The 18,217-nt window shown below is 42.2% G+C and overlaps 1 protein-coding gene across 1 annotated transcript; it reads left to right on the forward strand.

Moving 5' to 3' along the window:
- Positions 1-1,212: 1,212 nt before the first annotated feature.
- On the forward strand, positions 1,213-11,519 carry LOC150044773 (uncharacterized). The gene is made up of 6 exons (XM_090320731.1): positions 1,213-1,269; positions 6,505-6,631; positions 7,113-7,196; positions 8,483-9,238; positions 9,475-10,149; positions 10,603-11,519. The coding sequence occupies exons 1-6, from the start codon at positions 1,213-1,215 to the stop codon at positions 11,061-11,063; spliced, it is 2,160 nt and encodes a 719-aa protein (XP_090176857.1). The 3' UTR covers positions 11,064-11,519.
- The last annotated feature ends 6,698 nt before the right edge of the window (positions 11,520-18,217 follow it).

Consider the following 18,217-nt stretch of genomic DNA (forward strand, 5'->3'; position numbering starts at 1 on the left):
ACGTTATTTTCCATTAGAAAATGTCCAAGCTGGCTGTGATGTCTGACGCCTGTAATCCTAGCTTCTCTGGAGGCTGAGATCTGAGAATTGTGGTTCAAAGCCAGCTCAGGCACTAAAGTCTCACAAGCATGTGGCTCATGCTTGTAATCTGAGATACTCAGGAGGCTGAGGTCTGAGGATCAAGGATCAAAGCCAGTCCAGGCAGAAAAGGACCCGAGAAAAGACTATCATCTTCTGGTTCTCTTACTCAGGATGTGTGGGTTGGATTGAGACACTCCTTTGACCGGTATTCTATGTGGCATCTTTATTAAGCCCTGTGTCTCCAGCAGGCTGGCCAACGTCCTTTATTTGACTTTTAGGAAAGTCAGCATTAAGGACTTGCATTGTCTTTACCGATGGCAGGTTAAATGGCAAATTGCAAGGGTACTCTGAGTGTTTGAATATACGGAAATGTGCCATTTGATAGCCATTATTGAAACATTTTAACACAAGACTTGCATAGCATATACACTTCTCCTGTATAAGTCTGTGTAAAGAATACTGAGTTATAAATGCATGTTTCTTGTGGTATTTAGTATGTAAATGAATGAGGTAATACACAAATGGTCAGTGCAGTCCTTGGATACCTTTGAATTAATAAAGTAATCATTCATACATGCCTCCGTGTATTTCAGTAAAAACTAGTTTTAATGAAGGTTTGATTTTCTTTTTGTTAATTCTTAGTTAATTTTTAGTTAATTCTTTTATGTGGAAACATTTGTTGTCAGTAGCTTTTTGCCAGTTCTGGACTTGAACTCAGGGCATGGACAGTGTCCTTGAGCTTTTTCAAGGCTACAGCTCTACCACATGAGCCACAGCACCACTTCTGGCTTTTTTCTGTGCCTGTGGTACAAAGGTATCAAACCAAGGGCTTCATGCATACTAGGCAAACACTCTACCACTAGGCCACATTCCCACCCAAGCGAACATTAGCCTTTACGAATTCTGTATATCTATTAATCTAGAAATGAATTGCTTTTATACTATCTATGTACCATCTAATGGACTGGATTCTTCTTTAGCAGAGAGTTTATTGCTATTCATGAGATATAAAAGAGTCTATAAGAAGGCTTTATGCTTCTCCAGCCTAAATAGCCTGTGTTGTGCAGGAAAAAATAGGGCAAAACCACACAGACTCTGTCCTAATCACCTCATTTGCTTTTTCTCCCAGCCATGCTTCCAGAAACTTCTGTGCATTGTCAAAAGCAAGAAAAAATGAGAAGATCTGTGGTGAGTTGCTTTTTATTTCTCTGGGTTTTACCTTTCATTTTGTGAAACTGTTTTGTAGATTTAAAAACAAAGAGATAAAGATGGTATTCTATTGAACAGATTATAAAATCTTACATTCTGTCTACATTGAGTGCTAATTTAATTCCGGTTGTTTTTAATTTTTCTGATGTAAGAAAAAGTAGCCACACTTGTCATGTGATTCAGTGACAACGGGGAAGGGACTCTCATGGAAGGTTTACTAGCAGAGAGTGAGACATCACATCCCCATGAGTAACATAAATAAATGTAGCTTAATGAAATGCTAGTGGAGCAGCTGAAATAGTGTGTTCACACACAACTTCAAGTGTGCTAGAAGAGAGAGTAAGCTGCATGTGTACAAATTCCTCTCCATACATGCTTCTTGGACAGTTTTGTGGTTTGTGTCTTACTTGGAAATTAGGCTACATGTGCCCCAATTTATTTTTCTTATTCTCCATCCCTCTTCCTTCCTTCTTTATTTTTCATTCCTTCTCTTTTGGCCAGTTCTGGGGCTTGGACTTAGGGCTTCAGCTCTGTGCTTGGGCTCTCCTCAAGGCTAGCACTCCACCACTTGAGCCACAGCATCACTTCTGGCTTTTTCTGTGTATGTGACACTGTCTGAGGAATCAAATCTGGGTCTTCCTGCATGCTAGGCAAGTACTCTACCACTGGGCTATGCTTTTCTGGCCCCACCTCTTGGTCATATATCTCACCTTTTTCTTTTCTTCAAATAATCTTGTTTTGGATTCATTTTGTGCAGCTTTTTCTGTGTGTGTGATACTGAGGAATTGAACCCGGGTCTTTATACATGATAGGCAAGCACTGTTCCACTAGGCCAAACTCCCTGCCAGGAACTAGTTTTCTTATTGATCAATTTTCCTTTGGCTATTGGAATTGACATTTTCTTTTCTTTTCTTTCTTTCTTCCTTTCTTTCTTTCTTTCTTTCTTTTTTTTTTTTTTTTTACCATTCCTGAGTATGTTGCACTGATGAATCAAACCTGTATGCTAGGCCGGCACTCTTGCCACTAGGCCAAACTCCTGCCAGAAGTAACATTTTTTTTTTACATTCATCCACTCATTTACTTATTTATTGATTAATTTTGCCAGTCCTGGGCTTGAGATTAGGGCATGAGCACTATCCTTGAACTTTCTCAAGGCTAGAATTCTAGTACTTGAAACTCAGCACCACTTCCAGCTTTTTTTTTTTTTCTATGTAGGTGGTCCTGAGGAATCAAACACGGGCCTTCATGCATGTGAGCCAAGCACTTTACCACTAGGCCAAGATACCAGTCCTATTTTTTTGTAGACAATGGGCCTTGAACTTAACCTGGGTCCTATCCCTGAACTTATCAGCTCAAGCCTCACCATTCTATCCCTGGGCCTGGGCATTGTCCCTGAGCTCTTCAGCTAGAGGCTACTGCCCTACCCTGGAGCCACTTGCTGTGTTCTTGGGTTGAATTGGAGAGAAGACTGTTAGGTTATTTTGTCCCGGGGCTAGGTTTGAACCTTGATCTCAGATCTCAGCCGCTTTAGTAGCTAGGATTACAGGCGAGAGCCACTGCACCTAGCCAGAATTGACATTTTTCTCACCCATTATATAGGAAAATTGTTGCTAACTATAAACTGAGACACTTGTACTGGATTCCAGACACAAAGAAAATTAAAGAAAAAAAAGAAGAAGAGATAAAAAAATAGAGCAGTAAAAGAAAAACTGGGCTTCTCAAGTTTGACTAGCCTTTGGGCCTAGAGTCCCAGCAAGCAAGCATATTTAGTTCACAGAGGGAAGGTTGCAATGGATACATGAAAAACATAAAACATCTAGATTAATATTTCAATCAGAGCCAAAACAGAGTTTTAAGAGGCTTTTATTCTTTTATTCTTTTTTTTTTTTTACTCATGATGTAAACCCTTATTCAATCTGGGTAGCCACAGAGACAGACAGAAAGCGCAGGGATTGGCTGGGAGTTTGGCCTAGTGGTTAAAGTGCTTGCCTAGCATGCATGAAGACCCAGGTTCGATTCCTCGGTACCACATACATAGAAAAAAGCCGGAAGTGGTGGTGAGGCTCAAGCGGAAGAGCTCTAGCCTTGAGAAAGTCCAAGGACAGTGCTCAAGCCCTGAGCCCAAGCCCAGGACTGGCAAAAAAAAAAAAAAAAGAAAGCCAGGGATTGTTTCCTTTTGCATCCTAGTGCAAACCAACTTTTATTCTTTTAAGACAGGACACTATAGACCACACAAAGTCCCGACATGAAATCCTCCTTAGCTAGCCTTCAAGGTCAACAGCATCCACAGGTTTGGTTCCCAGCCTTTCCAGCACTAAGGAAGAGGTGTGATCTCAGTCTCTGAACACTCCAGAGTTGCTGTTTTAACCCTTCTTGGCCAGCTTTCAGCATTCTGAATGCTGGCAGGGTGGAGCTTTAGTGCTAGTAGCTGGGCCTGAACTTAGAGCCTGGGCACTGTCCCTTAGCTTTTTTTTTTTTTTTGCCAGTCCTGGGCTTGAGCTCAGGGCCTGAGCACTGTCCTAGACTTTCTCAAGGCTACAGCTCCACCACTTGAGCCTCAGCACCATTTTCGGCTTTTTGTCTACGTATGTGGTACATAGGAATCGAACCCCGGTCTTCGTGCATGCTAGGCAAGCACTTTAACCACTAGGCAAAACTGCCAGCCCAGGGTGGAGCTTTAAACTCTCAGCTTCAGAGTTCCTTTTATTGTTTGTCTGTTTGTTTTTGCCTGTCCTGGGCTGGAGCTCAGGGCCTGAGCACTGTCCTTGGACTTTCACAAGCTAGAGCTCTACCACTTGTGCCTCAGCACCACTTCGGGCTTTCTTCTGCATATGTGGTACCAAGGAATCAAAACCGGACCTTTGTGCATTCTAGGCAGGCACTCTACCACTAGGCCAAACTCCCGGCCATCAAAAGGTTATTTATGATGTAGTAGCTATAATCTAGTCTGATAGTTTAACTGTTTTCTTCATGAAGAATTAACTAGAAATTTAATTAATTAATTGATTAATTAATTGTTTTACCAGTCCTGGGCTTGAGCTTTTGTGTTCAGCCAGCATTCATCTCCAGTATTGTCAAGCATGTCTGGATTGGAAGAACTGTTGGTCATTATTCATATGTATTGGGTTCAGTGAGGGAGTCAATAGTCTCTCCTTTTGGGGTCTGGGAGTTTGATCTAGTAGTAGAGAGCTTGTGTAGTATGCATGAAGGCCAGGGTTCAATTCCTAGTTACCACATACATAGAGAAGCTGCAAGTGGTGCTAAGGCTTAAGTGGTAGAGCACTAATCTTAAGGAAAGCCCAAGGACAGTGCTCAGGCCCTGAGCAGTCCTTTTAACCTCTCCTTTACACTCTGTTCAAGAAATTAGTAAGATATTTTATTCCATCTTTTAAAATGTTCTGTTATTTTTAGATCAAATCCCTCTTTCTTTTCTTTTCTTTGCCCTGCAGGTGGTGGTTGTATTTCACATTTGTGTCTTCTTGAATATTCCTGAAACTCCTATACATTTGTCCACATTCTCCCATGAAGGCCTATTACATGGCTAACTTGGTCAGGAAACTGTTTAGACCCTTCCAACCTTCATTCCATCTGTAGGAGGTAGCAAAGGTCACAAAAATTTGTGCTGGCACTACATTTTCCTTTTTTAATTAGGAAGTATCTGGTATGGGTGACCACAGTTCCATCTTTAGAACTTTAGTAGCAGGCTGTGTGCAGTGGCTCACACTTGAAATCCTAGCTACTCAGGAGGCTGAGATCTGAGGATCAGGTTCAAAGCCAGTCCCAGGAACAAAAGCCCAAAAGATTTTTTTTTTCTTGGCCAGTTCTGGGCATAAGCTCAGGGCCTGAGCACTGTCCTTGGACTTTCTCTACCACCTGGGCCTCAGCACCAGCTCTGCCTTTTTTTCTGTATCTGTGGTACCGTGGAATCAAACCCTGGTCTTTGTGCAAGCTAGGCAGGCACTCTACCACTAGGCCAAACTCCCAACAGTGACTTTTTTTGTTTTTTTTTGTTGGGTCATGGGACTGAAAGTGAGCCTGAGCACTGTCCCTGAGCTCTTTAGCTCAAGGCCACCACCCTTACCATGGAACCAAGGCCCACTTCCCATTTTCTTGAGGTTAACTGGAGATGAGTGTCCTTTTATTCAGGAGCTGGCTTTGAACCTCAGTCCTCATGTCTCAGCCTTCTGAGTAGCCACTGGTAGTACAAGATAGGATATTTTTATTGTGAGAAGTCATAACTTTTAAGTGCTCCATCAATCATTCCCTACTTTCTTATTGTTGAGGCTTGAACTCTTGGACTTGGGACTAGCCCTTTACCACATGAGCCAGAGCACCATTTCTGGCTTCCTCGATTTATGTGATAGTGAGCAATCGAACTCAGAGCTTCATGAATGCTGGGCAATCACTTCCGTACTAAGCCACATTCCAAGCTCTTCATTAGCTTCATTTTTTTCCTTTTTCTTTTCTTTCTTGTTTTTTTTTTTCCTTTTTTTGCCAGTCCTGAGGCTAGAACTCAAGGGATGGGCACTGTCCTCTGGTTTTTCAAGTCTAGCACTTCACCACTTGAACCACAGTGCCACTTCTGGCTTTTCTTTCAGTTGTATGAGGTATGGAGGATTTGAACCCAGGGCTTCGTTCAAGCTAGGCAACTACTCTACGACTATGCTACACTCCTGGCCCATGAGCTACATTCTTGTGTATTGTCACTCACTTAATCATTCCCCTGGACACTCTACTTGTCATAGATGTCTGAATTGGATATGTGTTCCATGTGATGTCTTGAATCTGTTCTGCTTTCTTACAAGAGCTCTTTATAAAAGACCAAATTAGGATATTCAGTTAGGAAAAATATGAAAATATGGAAAAATAATTTGTTTACTTCCTGGTTATCCTGAGAAATAATAATTTTATCAAATTAAGCTAAGGAAGTCTTTCAGACACCTATGTATAGGTAATTATATCCTTCCAGGTTATAAACTCCTCAGCATTGCTTCTTTATGTGTAATCCTACCAGCAGAAACATTGTAATACTAATTGCTAAGTTAATAGAGACAAACATTTCTGGTTTAATTTTTCTTTACCCTACTCTCTAGATAACAGAGCAAGCTCCAAACATTTGATGTAAGATAAGACATATACATAGAAGAGTGCATTTTCACACTTGGTATTCTTATGCCTCGGGGCTAATGACTTGATGGAAATGTGCTGTTACAGAAGCTGGTGTCATTTGATGATGTGGCTGTGGACTTCAGCTGGCAGGAGTGGCAGATCCTGAACATTGCCCAGAGAACCATGTACAGGGATGTCATGCTAGAAACCTACAGCAACTTGGTGTCCTTGGGTGAGCAAAAATCATAATAATGTACAAGGTCAATGTCATTGTTTGTAGTGGATTTATGACTATTTGTCTTATTGGAGTGTAAGATTCCAGTCGACAGGATTTGCACGCTAAATCAGGCACTGATTTCAGTGCATCACTCCTGTAAACCTGGCTCTTTAGGGGGCTGAAATCTGAGAATTTGGGGTTGATGTCATCAATGGCAGAAAAATCCCCATGAGGCTCTTATCTCCAGTTAACTACTCAGAACTGGAAGTGGTTCCTGGACTCAAACTGATAGAATTGTAGCTTGAAGCAAGAGATCTAAGTTCATGCCAGACAATTACTTAGCCAACTGAATGCAAAGTCCTAGGCTTGTCAACCATGCAACCAGTGAGATAAGAGAAACAAGATTTAGGATCAGCCTTGTGAACAATATGTGTGACATCCTAGAGCAGTGATGACCCAGCATGAGCAATAGTTCTCCACTACTTCTTATTAGCAGGGCACTGTTTTGCTAAACCTCCATTGATTGCCAAGCTGGAGCAAGGTACAGAACCATGGGGAGCCTCTGACCAGAACTTCACAGGTGAGTTACATCATCATATGTAGTGATACTGAGGCCTGTACTCAGAGGGTAAGTTCTTCTTGTGCTATATGGAGGGATAATATTGCTAGTTTCCCTGTGTCCTGTGTGTGTCAGAAAGGTAGGTGATCCTTGTGTCAAAGGCCTGTGAAACAAGAATTCATATGGAGACCTACTAATTTGTCTGTGTCAGTAAAGTTAGCAATTTCTTTCTTTTTGTGGAAGTCACTATGGAACAAAACGAATAAAGTGAATAATGTAGAAAATGAGAATTCATTTTCTGCCAGGTGCTGCTGGATTACACATGTAATCCTAGCTACTCAGGAGTGTGAGTTCTGCTGATCTCGGTTCAAAGCCTGCCCAGGAATGAAAGTCCTTTAGACACTGCTCTCTAAATAACCCCCAGAAAGCTGAAAGTGACCCTGTGGGTTAAAGTGGTAGTGCAGTAGTGTTGGCTGAAGAAATCAAGGAGAGTGTCCAGGCCCTAAGTTCTAGTCCCACAACTGACAAAAAAAGGAAGAAAGAAAGAGGGCAAAGAGATTTAATTTTATTGGAAACTAGGAGTATGCAGGTGTGCGGAAAGAAGGAATACATCAGAGCTGTTCTACTCTGAAATCCAAAATAGTTTATCAGTGGTGGGCAGAGACTGAGGTCCAAAACCAAAGCTTTTAGTCTAATAAGGATAATTAACTAGGTGGTGATCTGGAGTATCTTTGGTTTTCCATGGTTATGACGAGCAGGAGTGTTAGGATGGAATTTTCATGAGACTTTGTCTAAGATAGAGAAACACAAAATTTAAAATTCCCACAGATACCTCAATAATTCATAATGAGTAGTTAGAACTGAATGCATAAACCATTATGTGAAAGGCAAAGTGTCACCTAATGGTTCAGAAACACAGCAGCATAATGTATTAGATATTTCAAAAATGTGAATGTAAAGAAAGCAGCTTTTCTCCCATGATCAAGCTAATAATATTTGAAAGAAAATAAATAACGAAGGTAAGTATTGAGCTCAAAATTTTATCAGTACAAAGTTGAGGAATTTGAGGAAATATTCCTCTGATGTAAAAAAAAAAGGAAACACACAAAAACATTTTTCTCTGTAAAATATCAGTATTACTTTCTTAACTAAAACACTAGATAGAAAAGCATATATTTCTCATAAATCAATTCCTGCTTCAATATTTTAAAAGCTCTTAACAGTGAGGATGCAAGAAAAAGTCTATACCTTCCCGTTGCAGGTTCTTTGGTTCTCATTTGTATTTTTTTTTCCATGACTCATTCTAGATATCCAAAAGATGGAGGCAATGACCCAAACCTGTGAGGAAAATCCAGCTGAATGTGTGTGTGAAATAGAGAGTATGTATAGTAACACAGAGGAGAAAAGAGTGAGATTAGTACCAACTTTTAAGTTGAGTTCAAAACAGAAGCCACAGCTGATGAGGAATAATGGGGATTCCTTAGGGTTGAGGACTGACAAGCTCATTGAGTGTCAGAGCATGTTTCTCTCCAGTAAGCCCGAAGGGATGTATGCTGCATACAGGCCTGCTGTGTCTCCCGCAACTGAACAATCCCTCAGATACTCTGACCATTTCACTCAAAATGATGAAAGTCCAGATGAGCTGCAGTACTTGAAATATGGTGGAGAAGAGAAGGTATTAAACCCAGAGGCCATATCGTTTAGACATAATTGTGTTGATGTGGGAGAATCCACTAAAGACCATAATGAATACACAGAAGACTATGATAGGCTTGTTCCCCTTGCCCATGAGATACACCAGGAAGGAAGGAAAACACCTGAAAGTACTGTATGTGGAAGAAGATTGTCCTTAAGATCTACAGTCACTGCACATGAGAAAATGTACAACGGGGAGAATCCATGTGGAGAATGTGAGGATTCTTCAAGGAAGAAAATATCCATTCCAAAATGTCAGAGCAAATATCCAGAGGTGCATTCCAATGAGTTCAGCCAGTGTGCAAAATCTGTCTCTCAGAGGTCACACCCAACTTCCCAAACTCAAACACCCACAGAAGAGAAACCCTGTGGACACAGACATAGGAATATTTCCACCCAGGTGTCAGCTCTAACAAACACCAGAGAACTCACACAGAAAAGAAACCTTATGAATGCAATCAATGTGGAAAGACCTTCAAGTGGAAGTCATATCTTGATGTGCATTATAGAATTCACACAGATGAGAAACCTTATGAATGCAACACATGTGGAAAATCTTTCAGAAATAAGTCAAACCTCACTTTGCATCACGGAATTCACAAAGATGAGAAACCTTATAAGTGTAACAAATGTGAAAAGTCTTTCAGACAAAAGTCAAACCTCTCTTCCCATCAGCGAACACACAGACCAGAGAAACCCTTTGAATGTAAGGAATGTGACAAATCTTTCACCCTGAAATCAGATCTCAATATACGTACAAGGATTCACACCGAGAATAAACCTTATGAATGCAACCAATGTGGAAAGACCTTCATGATGAAGTCATATCTTAATATGCATTATAGAATTCACACAGGTGAGAAACCTTATAAGTGTAACCAATGTGAAAAGTATTTCAGACGAAAGTCATATCTCTCTTCCCATCAGCGAACACACACAGGAGAGAGACCCTTCCAGTGTAAGGAATGTGACAAATCCTTCAGATACAAGACAAGTTTGAAAAACCACTGGAGAACACACACAGGAGAGAAACCTTATGAATGCACAACATGTGGAAAGTCTTTCAGAAAGAAAGTACACCTCCTTTTACATGAGAGAATACACACAGGAGTGAAACCCTTTGAATGTAAGGAATGTAACAAGTCCTTCTACTTGAAATCCCCTCTCAACATACATACAAGAATTCACACAGGAGAGAAACCTTATGAATGTCAACAGTGTGGAAAGGCCTTTAGCCGGAACTCACATCTCAAAAGACATAGGAGAATTCACACACGTGAGATACTTTAGAAATAATAAATGAGAAAATCTTTCAACTACATAAGAACTCATTTTGCATCAGACAACCCATGCAAGAGAGAACCCTGAGATTATAAACTGTCTTTGAAGCAGAGATCACATCTCCTGCATTAGAAAAACCATTTGAATGTGGAAGAAGATTGTCCTTAAGATCTACAGTCACTTCACATAAAAAAATGTACAACGGGGAGAATCCATGTGGAGAATGTGAGGATTCTTCAAGGAAGAAAAGATCCATTCCAAAATGTCAGAGCAAATATCCAGAGGTGCAATCCGATGAGTACAGCCAGTGTGCAAAATCTGTCTCTCAGAAGTCACACCCAACTTCCCAAACTCAAACACCCACAGAAGAGAAACCCTCTGGATGAAGGACTTAGGAAAATTTCCATGCAGTTGACAGCTCTGATCAGACATCAGAGTACTCACACCAAAAAGAAACCTTATGAATGCAACCAAAGTGGAAAGACCTTCAAGTGGAAGTCATATCTCGGTGTACATCATAGAATTTACACCAGTGAGAAACCTTATAACTGTAGAGAATGTGAAAAGTCTTTCAGACAAAAGTCCTACCTCTCTTCCCATCAGCGAACACACACAGGAGAGAAGCCCTTTGAATGTAAGGAATGTGACAAATCCTCCAGACATAAGACAAATTTGAAAAGCCATTCGAGAACACACACAGGAGAGAAACCATTTGAATGTAAGGAATGTACCAAATCCTTCACCCAGAAATCATATCTCAGGAGGCATATAAGAATTCATACAGGAGAAAAACCTTATGAATGTAAACTGTGTGGAAAGACCTTAACCGGACCTCAATTCTCAGTAGACATAGGAGAATTTACAGACCTGAAATACTTTAGGAATAATAAATGTGGAAAATCTTTCAAGTAGATAAGAACTCAGTTTGCATCAGAGAACCCATGCAAGAGAGAACCCTTAGATTATAAAGGACGAGTGTTTCAAGCAGGAGTCACATCTGGTGCATTAGGAAATCCATTTGGGATCAAAGCCTTATGAATGCAGGAAGGCACAGCTCACAACTCATTAACATACAAGAGAGAAATACTATGAATGAAACAAATGTGGAAAGTTTCTCAAGAAGATGGCATACCTCAGTGTCCATCAGAGAACACAGACAGGAGAGAAACCATATGAATGTAAGAAATGTCAAAAATTATTCACCGAAAAAGTATAGCTCAGTGTTCCTAGAACCCACACAGGAGACTGGGTGTTACCCTCATGGTAGAGTGCATGGTAGCATGCATGAAGACCCGGGTTCGATTCTTCCATGCCACATACACAGGAAAAGCCGGATGTGGTGCAATGGCTCAAGTGGTAGAGCTATCCTTGAGGAAGCCCAAGGACAGTGTTCAGGTCCTGAGTTCAAGGCCCAGGACTGGCCAAAACTATACTTTCTCATTTCTTCTCAGAAATGAGCTCTGGCTCTATGAGACTGGTGTTGAGGTCATCTCCATGATGGTTTGGGGATTATTAGATGGGAAAAGAGTGTGATGATTTGAGCATCTTTTTCTCCACTGTTTTCCCAAAATTTCTCACTTTATTGTGTGGTCCATGCATTATAACTCAGATGACTTAGTATTTCCAGATTGGGTTTTAATAGAAAATCTGACAGAAGATAACACTTATTACAAATTGTGCACAGAAGGAACATCTATTTCCACACCTTTTGTCCCTGTGTTCAGCAAAGAACATGGAGGAACACACGTTTGGGGATACATTTTCTTTGTATGTGTGGACAGATATTGCAGCTTGAACTCAGAGCCTAGGCACTGATCTTAAACATTTTTGCTGAAGGCTGTTGCTCTACCAGTTCAGCCATAGCTCCTCTTCTGGTTTCTCTGGTGGGAAAATAGACAAACATTATTAAAATAGGCAACAACAGGTCATTGGATTTTGTAAGTGGTGAAGTAGCAGAAAAATGATAAGAAAACAGATTCATTTCTAACCCTTCTTGTATTGAGGTATGTGCTTATTGAATAACTCCTGTCACTTTCTCCTCTCTTCTGCTTTTTTCATTTTTTCTTTAATTCCTTCATATGCTTTCCTCCTGTCTTTCCCTGTGCTTAAACTCAGGCTCACATTCATGCTAGTAGGTTCTGTACTAGTTGAGCCACACACCCTGGTCTTTTGTTTCACTTCTTTTTATATTAGGGTTTATGTGTATTCCCAAGCCAGTTTGCACCACAATCCATCTTTATGTCCTTTTTGTGGAGCTGAGATAACAAGTAAAATGAACTGGGTACAGCTGTTGAATGAGATGCATTGTTGTGAATTTTTGTCTGGATAGCCATAAATCACAACACACTGTAGGTAATCCTAGTTCAGTCTATAAAAGGTTGCAAATGCAAAAACAAAACAAAACAAAAAAACCAGCATGCGAGCCACTCGGGGTCACAGTGTCAGCTTCTGAGTCTACACTATGTCCCTGGGCGGTCAGTTCACCATCTACTTCCCCATTAAATTCCCCTCTTTATATGAAAAAAAAAAGGTTGCAAATGCGAGCAGCCATGCCTGACTCTAATTTCTAACTAATTATTTTGAAAGTTAAATTTGGAGATTCTTTTACTTTCATAGTTTCAAATTTCAACCCCCAACAGCGTTAAGTTTAACATTTGATTTCCCAAAGATTAATTAAGCAGATAAGATTTTTAAATATCAATTAACTGTTTGTTAAAAGAAACAAAACTTACCAATGTAAGTCTGGATTTGACAACTTGAAAAAAAAATCTTAGTTCCTACTCTTCCTCATGGGGAATGTATTCCATGAACGGATCATGCTGCTGAGTGATTGCTCCTTTATTTGATGGATAATTTAAGTGGATACAAATCTTATGGTTCTGAGCTGTACCTGAAATAGTAGAGGCCTCAGCAAACATTCTAGGCCTTGAGAGGGAGGGAGGGAGGCAGGGAGGAAAGAAGGAAGGAAGGAAGGAAGGAAGGAAGGAAGGAAGGAAGGAAGGAAGGACATTTATTTTGGAGAGGATCTACGAATTACTGTTTTAGAAGTGTGGCACAAGAAAATAAATGGCTTTTATCAGAAGGAAATTCATTGAGCCATTTGTGAATAATATAGAGGCTCACACTTTTTTGTGTGTGCCAGTCCTGGGCTTGAGTTCAGAGCCTGAGCAGTGTCCTTGGTCTTTCTCAAGGCTAGAGAGGATCAGACATTTTATAGAAGCTTAGAATAAAACCCTATTCGTCTACATAGATACAGTAAGCTTGACCGAAGTTTATAATTCCTAGAAGCAAGATGGATGGCATTGTATAAGTGGCAGTGTGGCTCAAGTGGTAGAGGACTAGCCTTGAGCTAAAGAGCTCAGGGACAGTGCCCAAGCCCAGGGTCTTGCTGTACCACATCGCCCCTCCCCCCCACAGTCCAAAAAAACAAAAACAAAAAAAGCAAAATTGGTGCAAACTCTGATTCTGTTAAGGCCTGGTCTTTGTGACAGAAGTCCAGCAGTCCTGGGGCTTGAACTCAGGACCTGACCTCTGTCCTTGGCCATTCTGTAGGCTAGAGGTTTATCACTTGAGTTACAGCACCAGTTCTGGTATTTTTATGTATGTGGAACCCAGGAATTGAACCAGGGTCTTGGTGCATGGTAGGCAAGCACTCTACCACTAGGCCAAATCCCACAGCCCAGTAGCTTGCTTTTTAATAAAGACCATATATATAATTCCCTAAATTGTGACGTCACTGTATTGGGCTAATCTCTTGGTCTTATCATATCATTATTATAGGAAAGGCAAGTAAAGCACAGCAAATGCTCTCAGACTGTACCCAAGCTCTGAGTTCAAGAGCAAGACTAATAGCAAAGAGAGAGGGGTGGGGACTTAAAAGAAAGGTAAAATTGAGAAACAACCAAAACAGCAGCAAAAAGCTTAAGTTTTCATAGACAGGCTGGGAATGGTGGCTTATGCCTGTCATCCTAGCTCCTCAAGAGGCTGAGATGTGAGGATCAAGGTTCAAAGCCAGCCCAGGCACAAAGGAACCGGAGACTCTTATCTCCAATTAACCTCTAGAAAACTGGAAGTGGGGCTGGGGCTCAAAGGGTAGGGTGGTAGCTTTGAGTCACAGTGCTCAGTGACAGTGCCCAGGCCTAGACTTCAAGTCCCATTATCCACAAAATAATAAAAACCCAGAAAATGTCGCTGACTCAAAAAAGAAAAGGGGGGCGGGTCATGGGTCCTATCTTACGGGGAATGGCATCTCACTAGTCAGATAGTAGAAATGTGGTGCCCTCCAGCCCGTGACAAGGGGATTTGACTCACGGAGACAGGCGTGATCGGTAGCCATTCGTGTTAAACCAAACATGCACGCACCTCTCTCGTTGGTCCTCATTCGAGACAGTGAGAAACCACAGAGCCTCATGTAGTCCCACCCCAGATAGTTGGCCAATAGTTTTATGCTGCTTCATCATCTCGACAGATGATGCCTGCATTGCAAGCATACAAAATGAACCTATCAACGTGAGGGTTACCACTTACCCAAGCTGGTAGAATTGGAGGTGTTCTACCCCAAGTTAGAGATCACCCTGAAAGACCAGCAGAGACCACGATCAATGCAAACCGCAAAGAGCCGTTTATTAGCAAGCTCCAGTTTGGTCCTCCACGCCCATGAAAGTCAGAGACACTTGGAGGCCCAGAGCATAGAGTCAGCACAGTTTTTACAGTACAGAACAAACAAGTGTGGGGAATTTCCATTTTCACAATATTATAGTTAATTACCTCTTACATTGATGGACTCCTTAACCCCTTATCTGCTTTATTAAGTGTAAACAGTTGTGAAGCACAGCTGCTGACTTCGGGACCACTTCCCGATGTCTCCACTAAGTCTCAGAGCGAATAGCTTAAGGCACTTTGTAATCCTTCCCAGAAGGGTTTAGGGGAAATCATCTCCCAGCTGTCTGCAAGATGGAGGTAGTTCTAACAAGATGGATTTGGACTAGCTAGAGCTTCTCAGCTCTGGCTCTTCATTTTTAGCTACAGCTCTTCAGAGGCTAAGTGATTACCAGCAATTAACCAGTCATCTCCTCCCATAACCTTCCCTTACACGAGACCTGCTTGAGACGGGTATAGAAAAAACATGTGACTGATTTTTAACTTAAATTTCTATTAAGAGACTTCCTCTTTCCTGCACAGCCAAGGTCAAGAGGCCCTAGGCCATGCTCCTTAGATTCTCCCAACCCATTTCCAGGCTGACATCATGATTTCTCCATGCTGCATCTTTCACATTCGTGGGGGGAATTACCCACAACTCACACAACATTTATATTTGGCTAGGTCTTTCTGGGAAAGGGGGAGGGATCCCACATTCCCTTATCTTGCCTGCAACTATTAGGGTCCAGTCCCCCAATATTAGGGTCTGTGATCAAAGGAACAAGTCTGACACAAAAGCAGGAGTTAAACAGAGTTTTATTCCACGCCTAGCATAGAGAATCGTACTGACCAGTCAGGGCCTTCTCTAAGATGTGAGAGAGCGAGCCCTTGTAATCTCACAGGTTACTTTTTAGGCCACTAGCCGTATGGTTAGGCTTGGCCATACAGAAGGGCCAATGGAATCTCAAGCTACTTGAGAGATGGCTAGGGCAACCACTGACGCCTTTGCTGTTTGAATTGACCTATCATCTAGGTGGGCTTCTGGCACACTGCTCTGACAACAAAGGAAAGAGAGGGAGTTTTCTGGCAAGCTGAGGGGGTAGGGTGGGGGAGGAATTCTGGTAACTCCACCTGGTTAAGCTGCTCTTGTAATCTGAGCTGTTATCAGGGAATTTACAGCCCCTGAGTTGAGTCAAGTACTCCTTTTTCCGGAAGATGGGCAATGCCTATAGGAGATGGATTTGGAGGGAAGTCAAGAAAGGGGTCCCTTCACAAACAAGCTGGTTCACAGAATTGACATTTGCAGTGCCCAGGACCTGAGTTCAAGCCCAACACAGGGGAGTAAAAAAAAAAAAAAAAGTATAGCACAGCGAATAGGTACTGGAACAAACATCTTTTAAAGAAAGAAGCAGAACTCGGTGCCAGTGGCTCATGCCTGTAATCCTAGGTACTCACGAGGCTGAGAAGTGAGGATTGCAGTTCAGGCCAGCCTGGGCATAAAAGTCAGTGAGGCTTTTATCTCCTATTAGCCACCTGAAAACTAGAAAGTAGTACAGTGGCTCAAGTGGGAGAGTGCTAGCCTTGGGCCAAAGAACTCAGGGCCAGTGCCCAGATCCAATGTTCAAGCCCTATAACCCACCAACCAACCAATAAATAAATAAGTAAATAAAGGCAAGAAATTAAACCTCAAAGGCATTCAATAAATTCTGTGTCATATATCTGAGAAATCACAACTTAGCCATTTAAAATTATCAATTGTCTTTTCACTCTGTTCTAGCACTGGTGATTTCACTCAGTAAACTGAGGACTTACAATAACAATCCAGCTATTTTATTCCAGCGTAAACATTAGAGCAGTAGAAAATTATCCAGGAATTAGTTTAGGTCCTGGCCTACAAATATCTTTTCAAAGGGACAGGGAAGATACTCAAAACTTGAAGGGGATACAGAGACATACTTTACACTCCAAGAAAACCAAAACCAATGTAGTCTCATAACCTCAATGCCATTATTACATCTAGGAATTAAAAAGCCAAAGCCAGAGGCGGTGGCTCAGCCTGTATTCCTAAATTCCCAGGAGGCTGAGATCTGAGGACTGCGGATCAAAACCAGCCCCGGCTTTCAAATCCTGGAGACTCTTATGTCCAATTAAACTCTAGAACACCGGAGGGGCACCATGGCACCAAGGGCTGGGCGGTAGCCTGGAGCTGAGGAACTCAGGGACAAGGCCCAGGCCCAGAGTTCAAGACCCTCAACTGACAAAAAAAATAAAAAAATTACAAGTCAGCTTATCTAGTGCTCCCCATACGCTTCCATTTCCTGCGTTGTCTTACAATGCTTCCAGAGGCAAACAGTAATTTGAAGTGTTCTGGGAATGACCCCCTCTCCCCCTTGCTCAGGGCCCATGTACTGGAACCCCAGGTGGCAACAGCTTGATGCTCAGTGGTTAGACACCTGAGCTCTGATTAATCTTAAAGCAACCAGTGGTTTGAGTTACTAAACAGCCAATCAGGTGATTTTAACGATGGAATTCCCCTATAAAAGCTGTGTAAAATCCTTGTTCAGGGCCTCTTAGTGTTGCTGGTTACGGATCGGCTGAGGTCCGAGTCTAGATTCTTAATAAACGACCCTTGCTTTTTAGCTTTGACTGTGGCCTCTGGTGGTCTTTTCGGGGTTCTAGGAATTCGGGTACAACAGAAGAAGAAATTCACCTCGGCTCCCAACCAGGGAGAGAAACTTTCCAGTACATGCAGCCACACCTGGGACCTAGGTTCTGACAGTGGTGGAACTTCTGAAAGGAGCCCACTTCCGCCAAGGTGCCGCCGTGCATTGTGGGAGTTGTAGTTTCTCGGCAGGGACCTTGGTATTGGAGGAAATTTGCTTTGAGGCGGGGTCGGAAAGCGGAAGATCTCCTTGCGTCTGTGCGTCCCCGCTCACAGCTCGGTGTTTTCCCTTTGAAAATCCCCGCGTGTGTCTCTTCCTGCTGGATTCCTCAGAAGACTAACTTGGCGTTCTGTAGGTTGGAATCCCCCGAGGTAGGCGCCCAGCTGTACTTGAAGGCATCTCAGGCTGTGGAGCCCATGTCAGGTGTGGAGCCCATGTCAGGTGGGGAGCCGGGGCTGGGGCACGGGAGCAGAGTCGACCTCCACGTGTTCCTCCACTCGGGGTTCATGAGTGTCGCTGCCATCAGCTCTCGGGTCTCCACCAGGTGCCAGAAACTGGCTCTGGACGCCGGGAGAGCAAGCTGGGCCCTGCAGACCAGGAGAAGCAGGAGCTGTGCATTTCCCTCCATGACTGAGAGAGTGCTGTGTGATTCCTGTTGTCTTTCATAGCAAAAACACCCTCACTTGAAGACTCAAGAGTAGATTTTCAATTTTTGTTATTCTTTGTAAAATTCACGTTATTTTCCATTAGAAAATGTCCCAGCTG

This window comes from Megascapheus bottae, chromosome 29 (assembly GCF_031878675.1).
Source record: "Megascapheus bottae isolate mThoBot1 chromosome 29, mThoBot2.hap1, whole genome shotgun sequence".
Taxonomy (NCBI): Eukaryota; Metazoa; Chordata; class Mammalia; order Rodentia; family Geomyidae; genus Megascapheus; species Megascapheus bottae.

Excerpts from the sequence above, each read along its gene's own strand:
- LOC150044773 (XM_090320731.1), top strand. The coding sequence starts at position 1,213 with ATGCTTCCAGAAACTTCTGTGCATTGTCAAAAGCAAGAAAAAATGAGA. Across the intron at positions 6,632-7,112 it reads CAGCAACTTGGTGTCCTTGG|GGCACTGTTTTGCTAAACCT; the intron begins GTGAGCAAAAAT and ends TCTTATTAGCAG. Across the intron at positions 7,197-8,482 it reads CTCTGACCAGAACTTCACAG|ATATCCAAAAGATGGAGGCA; the intron begins GTGAGTTACATC and ends GACTCATTCTAG.